Below are 7,862 nucleotides of genomic sequence, written 5' to 3'. Positions count from 1 at the left end.
CCTGAGGACAATTTGCCACTACATACACTACCGGTCTAAGGTTTGGGGTCACTTACAAATTTCCATTTGACTACATTATAGACAGAATACCAGCTGATCAGAGTGGGGGGCTGATCTTTAATGCAATATCTACATTTCCCATTATCAGCAACCAATCATCCAATGTTCCAAAGACTCATTTTGTTTACTAATCTGATATATATAAAAAAAATAAAAATAAAAAAAAACTAACTGAGAACATTGGAGAACCTTTTACAATTATGTAAGCACCTAATTAATCTGAAAACTGCTGCCCTGGTAAAACAACAATGCAACTGATCTCAGCTGGTGTTCTGTCTATAATGGAGTGCAACGGAAATTTCTAAGTGACCCCGAACTTTTGACCGGTATTGTACATCCATCAAGCTGCTTAGTGTTTTCTTAGCTGACTGATTTAGATTAGTTTCCGAAAATCTAAGCATAGCCTATGATAGGACTTTTAACAAAGGCTAACATGTATTTAGGCGCGTCATCCAAGTATGCACATGTTCCCAATCAAATCAATGAAAATAATATTGTCATATTATTAACATTTATCATTATTGCCTGCAAATATAAACTCCAATACAACCTTCCAATTGTACTTCTTTGTAGCCGTGAATAAATTTCACATGATGTAACAAATACCAAATTATGTCAAGGGTTACACAGCTGTCAGCAAAATTGGGTTTATTATTGTAGTTTATAATTATCCCATACGGTGGCGATATTGTCAAATAAATATAAATGCATCGTTTCAACAACACGGAAGTGGTGTTTGTAAGTTGTTGTTGTTTTTTTGCTTTTTATAAATTACTTAAATTAAGGGGTGTGCTGTAAACGTTTTTCATAGCAACCGTACACAGAATACATCGAAATAACAAAATATAAATTTACGATTTGGACAAAATACGGTATACGGATGTTGCCTTAAATTGCTGTCGGGAATTTTGTATATTATTGATGAATGGTAAATCTGAGTACAAAACCCCAAAATACACGAGGAGGAAATACATATAGAAGACAGCAGAGATCAATCTTAACCATACACTCTATGTTTCAACTCACAATTAAGTCAGTAATTATGGACTTTTTTGCCTATTATACAAACAATTGCTAAAATCTAATTTAATAGTTATGTTTTCTGGAATTCACATTCTCATAATGTCCACGAAATATGCCGTTTTATTTATGTTTGATTAGTACTATTTTTCATTTCGTTTTTTATGTTTAACTAAATGCAACGGCAGATGTACTACTCCCGTCGAAGGTTGGAATTTGGAGCTTGCAATGAACCAGTGAACGCGACGAGGACCGTCCAACATGGCGGCCCAGCGTAGGAACTTGATGCAGAGCGTATGTGAAAACTCAATTTATCACTCTCACAAACCTGTAATGTTACTGTTGCTCCTCCATTGTGGAGTGCATGAGTCTCATTCATCATCCCGGTGGTCGTCTTTGTTTGTTGTGTGCTTTCCAGTGTTGTTTTATTTCGTTCAGTAATGCTAGTGCTAGCTAATTTATTTAAGCTTTTTAAGTTGCTAACAGCGAACGTTAGCTAATTTCCTCAACTTTAATCTCGTAATGCGATGTATTAGTGTCTAACCACAAGGGTCAGTTAACATTCCTAATAATAGGAGGAGGTAACGTTAATTATGTGACCGGTACTGACTTCCTTGCTCGGCATATCTTTGACACACCTAAGATGAGACTCAGAATCGGCTAACGTAACAAACGTGAGATAGCTAATGTGTGGCTTTGGTCACAGTATATTTGCTTAACGTGAAAAACAACGCCCAGGAACGTTTCTCTTTGTGATTGTTAAGTCCCTATTGAGACTCGTGTTGCTCTAGGGACGACTGTGTTGTCACGTTGTTGTGACACTCTTGTTGAGCTTAGTAACAACCGCATATCGCATTAACGGACATCAGACTGGGGTCCGTTGCCCCAATGGCCCCATCTAGTGTAGACATGGAGCGTAACGTTATAGACGTGTAGTTATTAATGATCAGAAACTGTAGGGGAATACTTATTAACGCTGAGGAACAGTCCTCCCGCCAACGGTGTCACCCTGTTACAGATGTGGACAGGAGACAGTTCTCAATGTGCAGTGAAACGTGCCTAAACGTAACATTAAATGCATTAACAACAGATACAAGAAATGATACAAGAAGACCACATACCCCAAAAAAGACAGTGGAGAACTCTTAGAAAAGTTTTCAAAAATATTTAGCTGGACATGCATTTGTAAATTGAGACGATTCCTTGGGCTAACAAAGGTATTTTTTTGTATTTGCATGCAGATTAATACATTACATTGCAATACGTATTTATCCTGTAAAAACAGTTGCTGCTTTTCCAAATAATGGCCACTTGATTTCCCTAGATTGTTTTCTTAAAACATTCTCGTGTACATTGGAGATGTATTTGGCAGTCCATCTATTTATGATTTCACACTTTCACTATTCTAGGTGGGAATTAAACTACAACAACGCAGCTGAACCCCAAACAGATTTAAACAAATGTACATACTAGTTGACCTGCAACATATAGTCTGTTTCAGGAAAATGTGTGCTCTTTCGTAGAGAAATTGATCATATGTAATGTTTGCAATATAATGTGAAGACAGTGGAGGATTTTCTTTACAGTAGGTGTAATAGCCTCCACTCTTGGCCTTTATTTGGGAGCTGCAGGCTGCCTGGGAATCATGATTAGACAAGGCATCCAAGATGTGTTGTGCCCCCTTCATCACATATGCAAACTGAGTCTATCTTGTAAACAGAGACACTTTGTCTGACCTATTCAGATCATACAGTCTATGATTCAAATATAGTATCTGATTTCTGTTCTACGTGACTGTTTAAGGATATGAGCAGAGACAAGGAAAGGTTCCTTTAAGTTTTTGGTGGAGACGGTGTGCTTTCTCTACTGCTGAGGTATTATTAGAAAAGAGTTACCAGATGTAATAGAGAACTTTTGTTGTTGTTGATTTTTCTTTTTTTTTCCTTGACAGCATCAGAGCTGGACAGATGACCTGCCGCTGTGTCAGATGTGTGGGGTTGGCACAGCAACCAACTGTGTGTACGGCCCTGATGGAAAAGGAACTTTGAGCCACCCCAATGAGGATGGACACCTCCGGTTCAGGTGAGGAAACACAAAAGCCCTGAACAAGAACAAAGACAATGGAGTAAAAAGAGAAACAAAAAGGGCACCAAAAGGGTAAAACAGCTGTGTTATTTATACTCAATACCTGCATCTGAGATGCCAATTTGACACCTTTTGTTCAGTCCAATTTACAATCTGAATATCATACAGTAAATGAATCGTTTTTACATGCAGCGGTATCAAACTACCTGCTATTCAACCAGCTGATAGCATCATTGATGGTGCCCATTGCCTAAAAGGTCCCTGTAGCTGGTAGGGATTCTCTGTCTTGCTCAGGGATACTTAAAAAAGCAGGGTAGACCCACAGGACAACACAGGACTTAAAGACGGAGGGCCAGATTTTTTTACATTTGCGGTCAGAGTGTCATTTCGTGGCAGTATAGCTCAGTTCGTAAGGGGTTGGGATGGGAGCCGGTTGGTCGCTGGTTCAAGTCCCCGTACGAACTGAAGTATAGTTGGAGAGATACCACTTCATCTCCTGGGCACTGCCAGGTTATCTTGAACAAGGCACCAAAACACCCTCCCCCCCACCCCCCCCACCCCCCACCCCTCCCCACCCCACTGCTCAGGGCGTCTGGTCCAGCACTGGCAGCCCAATTACTCTTACTCCAGTTAGAAAATCCTTAGACTAACCATTCCAATATACACCAAATCCCTATAGAGTTTTGTGTTTTTTTAATTTCCCTCTGTTTTTTCTCCTCCACCAATCAGAGGCGAGGATGGCTGTTTCCTCTATGGGGTTTTTAATGGTTATGATGGCAGCAGAGTGGCCAGCTTTGCCTCCCAGTGTCTGACAGCTGAGCTGCTGCTAGGTCAGCTCAACTCCAGTCACACAGACAACGACGTCCGCAGGATCCTCACACAGGTTGGAGTGTGTTTCCATTACAACGTTGTGTTAATGATTACAAACAACTATATCTAAGTTATTCTACAACTTATAATTCAAGACACCATCACTCTATCATTGGACGGGTCTTTAAATGCACAGACTAACTGCAGATTTAGAGAGAGAAGTATTAAAACAGCTTATTTTCTCACTGTATTGTCGGTTTCTTCCAACAAAAAGCTGCATCTATTTCAGAGAAGAAGAGAAAACAAGGGGATTATTCTGCTGCCAAGAGCATATACCGCATATACAAGCTGAAGTGATGGATTGGCTAGTCAGCCACCTTCATCTTCATTCTAGTTCCACCTTCATTCTAGTTCATCCCTTCAGTTGGTTAGAAAATATAAATTGTTTGATGTACTTGCATACGTTCGTTGAGTGCTTTACATTACACACAAGAGCACCCCCCTCCCCCGCCCCCACCCCAGTCAGTTGACATTGCCATAGCATACAAACTGTTGCTCAATAGTTATGAACCTCCATAACAGCAACACTCTACTCACACAAATGTCCCCAATATTTAGAGCATGTACTTTGCATTTGATGTACTTTGCAAATTGAGCTGGTTATTGCAGACATCGCGTCATCCAGCTGCTCTTGTTGTCTCAGGCTTTTGACGTGGTGGAGAAGAGCTACTTTGAGACGATTGATGATGCTCTGGCTGAGAAAGCTCACCTGTCCAACTACCTCCCACCACACAATGAGGTACACACACACACGCACACACTCTGCAAAGAATGTTGACATCTTTGGCAGAAAATTGAGAAGATGAGTTCTCCGGTTTCCACAGCAACTGCAAATTTGCGCATTAATGTGAGCTTCTGCTTAGCCATTGGAAAATGAGCTTGTTCTGTTCTAATTGGACTAATCAGTGTGTTTCATGGTTAAGCCAGTTTTTCTTCTCTGGATTCAGCTATCACTGCTACTCCCCCCCCCCCCCCCCCCCCCCCCCCCGCCCCTCCCCAATCTTTTTTTCCCCTCATGCCATATATCCTCTTCATTAAATCTTTGTTTCTCCTTACCCCCCATAGGGTTATATTCCGTTCTGATATTGTTGCTGGTGTGGGCGTTTTTGTAAGATGATGTTTAAGAACATCTAATCATAATCTTTTCTCTGATCTGATCTCACACTTTGTCTTGTTTGCTAATCTATCTCTTTCATGTTCACCATCTCCTGCGTTCTTACATCTCTAATACTCTTTCATCTCACCTTCTGCCCGCTTCTTTTTCTTTCTCCACCCCTCTCTTTATACTTGCCTTTTGACCTATATCACGTCTCTTGCTTAATGCCGTTTTTTTCTCACATTCTCATGTCTATTTTTCTCCTTCAATTTGTTTGTGCCTACTTATTCATTCCTCTTTACCATCTTCACCTCACCTTGTCCCCCCCCCCCCCCCCCCCCCCCCCCCCCCCCCCCCCCCCCCCCCCCCCCCCCCCCCCCCCCCCCCCCCCCCCCCCCCCCCCACCCCCCCGCCCCCAACCCTCCCTCCTCCCACTCACTGCATTTTGTTTTCTGGTCTTCCTCACTACTCCCCCTTCCTTGTCTGTCTTCCTCCCGGCTGGTCAGAATGTGTCATTCCACCAGCTTTCTCCTCAGAGTCAGAAGGTGCAGGAGCGTCTGAAGGAGCTGGAGCGAGAGGTGTCAGGAGGAGCTACAGCCGTGGTGGCACTGATCCTCAACAACAAGCTCTATATCGCCAATGTTGGTAGGGACACACACAGACACACACACACACAACCACACACACAAGGCAAGGCAAGGCAGCTTTATTTGTATAGCACATTTCAGCAACAGGGCAATTCAAAGTGCTTTACACAAAATCATTAAAACAGATAAAACACAAGTACAAACAGTTAAAAGTCATAAGCATTAAAAATCAATAAGACACATGAATAGTTGAAAACAAAATAGAAACATTAGGACACGTAAAACACCAGAATAAAAGTTACAGTGCAGCATAAGAAAGAAATGAGCATTAATTTAAAGAAAGGCAGCATCAAAAAGGAAGGTCTTCAGCCTTGATTTAAAAGAACTGAGAGTAGCAGCGGATCTACAGGTTTCTGGGAGTTTGTTCCAGATATGAGGAGCATAGAAACTGAAAGCTGCTTCACCCTGTTTAGTTCTGATTCTGGGGACAGAAAGTAGACCTGTCCCAGATGACCTGAGAGGTCTGGGTGGTTCATAGTGTAGTAGCAGATCAGAAATGTATTTTGGACCTAAACCGTCCAAATACACACACACAAACAAACAAACAAACGTTACACATGCTAGTGTTGTTTTGATACCTAAAGTCTGACTTTGACATACCGTTACTGCAATGTTAATATTCATTACTATTACGAGTAAAAAAAAAGAACAGATAAAACAAAGTGACACGAGCACTGTGATTTAGTTTTACCTTTTTTTTTTCACCTTTGGAACAGTGCTGGAAATTATGGTTGGCACCAGCCCAGAGCCTGAGAATCTATGTTACACCAGTAGATGTCAGACATACAAAGATTTTGGTTTATTTCTTATCACTCTTTTAAAAAATCCCAGTCAGATACTGCCCTTATTTGCATTCCTTGAGTGGTGTTTAGTTGACCTGAAAGCAGATTGACTTGGAATTTTATAAATTCAGGTAATCCATTTCCATCAGGAACTTTTCCCAAGAGACCAAGAGTCTTTTGAGGAACTCAGGAACTCAATCTTAGTTTTAACCAGAGGAACCAGGGACTAATTTAGTTCAGGTAATTTCATGCGGAAAAACAAAGTCCCTGTTGTGGGAGTAGTACTTTCCAAAGGTTCAGCACGTTTAGGGGTGGAGTATCCACAGCTGACCATTGCTGACTAGACCAGGGATCTTCAGCAGGGTGTCCATGGACCCAAGTGGGTCCTCAGAGTCAATGAAGGGGGGTCTCTGAATTCTTGCTAGTATTTGAAAGTTTTTTTCAAGAATTAAAAAGTCTTAACATGAATCCAACATATTTTTAGCAAATAGAAATCCCCACTGCTTGCTGGCTTATACAGTAGGTAAGGTACTAAGGTAGGCATCCACAGATCCACTTCATCCTGAGGATTCACTGTGCCACATATAAGTGTAACATTAAAACATAATTTATAAAACCATGCCAACAATTATGAGGCTATTTCAGTACCTTAGTATTCTATGCAAAAAAAAAGTATGTCAAAAAGCCTTAGGCCGCCCTACACATTATTTTAGGCCCAGTTTAATATGCAGCTTAATTTTATACAATATGCATTATGTAGTAGGGGGTCCCTGCTTCCTCTCTATTTCAGTTACAGGGCCCTTGGATTAAAACATGTTGATGACCCCTGGCATACACAAACACAGACACTGCTGCAACCGCAACTTGTGAGTCAGACGAGGCTAGGGACAAGTTGAAAAAAAATCAGCAAATGAGAGGGAGCTGATCATTTCTTAGCAGTTACGTTCTACTACTACCATGACTTAACTAAATAATGACTATGACATTCATTAGATAAAGGTTTTCTGGAGGTATCAGTCTCTGTCTCCACCTTTCTTTTTCTAAATGTAATCAAATTTAAGGCAGATATCGGGGCGCCTGGGTTGCTCACCTGGTTAAGCTTGTGCCCCATGTACAGAGGCTCAGTCTTTCATGCAGCGATCGCCGGTTCGATTCCATTCGCTGCATGCCATTCTCCTTCTCTCTTCGCTTTTAAGACTTCTCAGCTATCCTATCGCATAAAGACCTAATATATACACTCACCGGCCACTTTATTAGGTACCCCATGCTAGTAACGGGTTGGACCCCCTTTTGCCTTCAGAA

General features: G+C 41.3%; 1 protein-coding gene across 7 annotated transcripts in view; it reads left to right on the top strand.

Annotated features, from left to right (window-relative positions):
• Positions 1–1,143: 1,143 nt before the first annotated feature.
• tab1 (TGF-beta activated kinase 1/MAP3K7 binding protein 1) overlaps positions 1,144–7,862 on the top strand; it is a 16,318-nt gene continuing 9,599 nt past the window's right edge. For 3 of the 7 annotated variants that reach the window (XM_034884672.1, XM_034884660.1, XM_034884623.1), the window contains exons 1-5: positions 1,145–1,374; positions 3,032–3,162; positions 3,895–4,048; positions 4,679–4,774; positions 5,638–5,776. In XM_034884672.1, the coding sequence (XP_034740563.1) occupies positions 1,342–1,374; positions 3,032–3,162; positions 3,895–4,048; positions 4,679–4,774; positions 5,638–5,776 (553 nt within the window). In that variant the 5' untranslated portion in view covers positions 1,145–1,341. Of the gene's footprint in view, positions 1,375–1,626; positions 1,755–3,031; positions 3,163–3,894; positions 4,049–4,678; positions 4,775–5,637; positions 5,777–7,862 lie in introns of those variants that run through there. The other 4 variants (XM_034884631.1, XM_034884680.1, XM_034884642.1 and 1 more) reach the window with 4 other exon arrangements.

Source organism: Etheostoma cragini, chromosome 2 (assembly GCF_013103735.1).
Source record: "Etheostoma cragini isolate CJK2018 chromosome 2, CSU_Ecrag_1.0, whole genome shotgun sequence".
NCBI classification, from domain to species: Eukaryota; Metazoa; Chordata; class Actinopteri; order Perciformes; family Percidae; genus Etheostoma; species Etheostoma cragini.
This window is presented reverse-complemented; position numbering and strand designations above follow the sequence as displayed.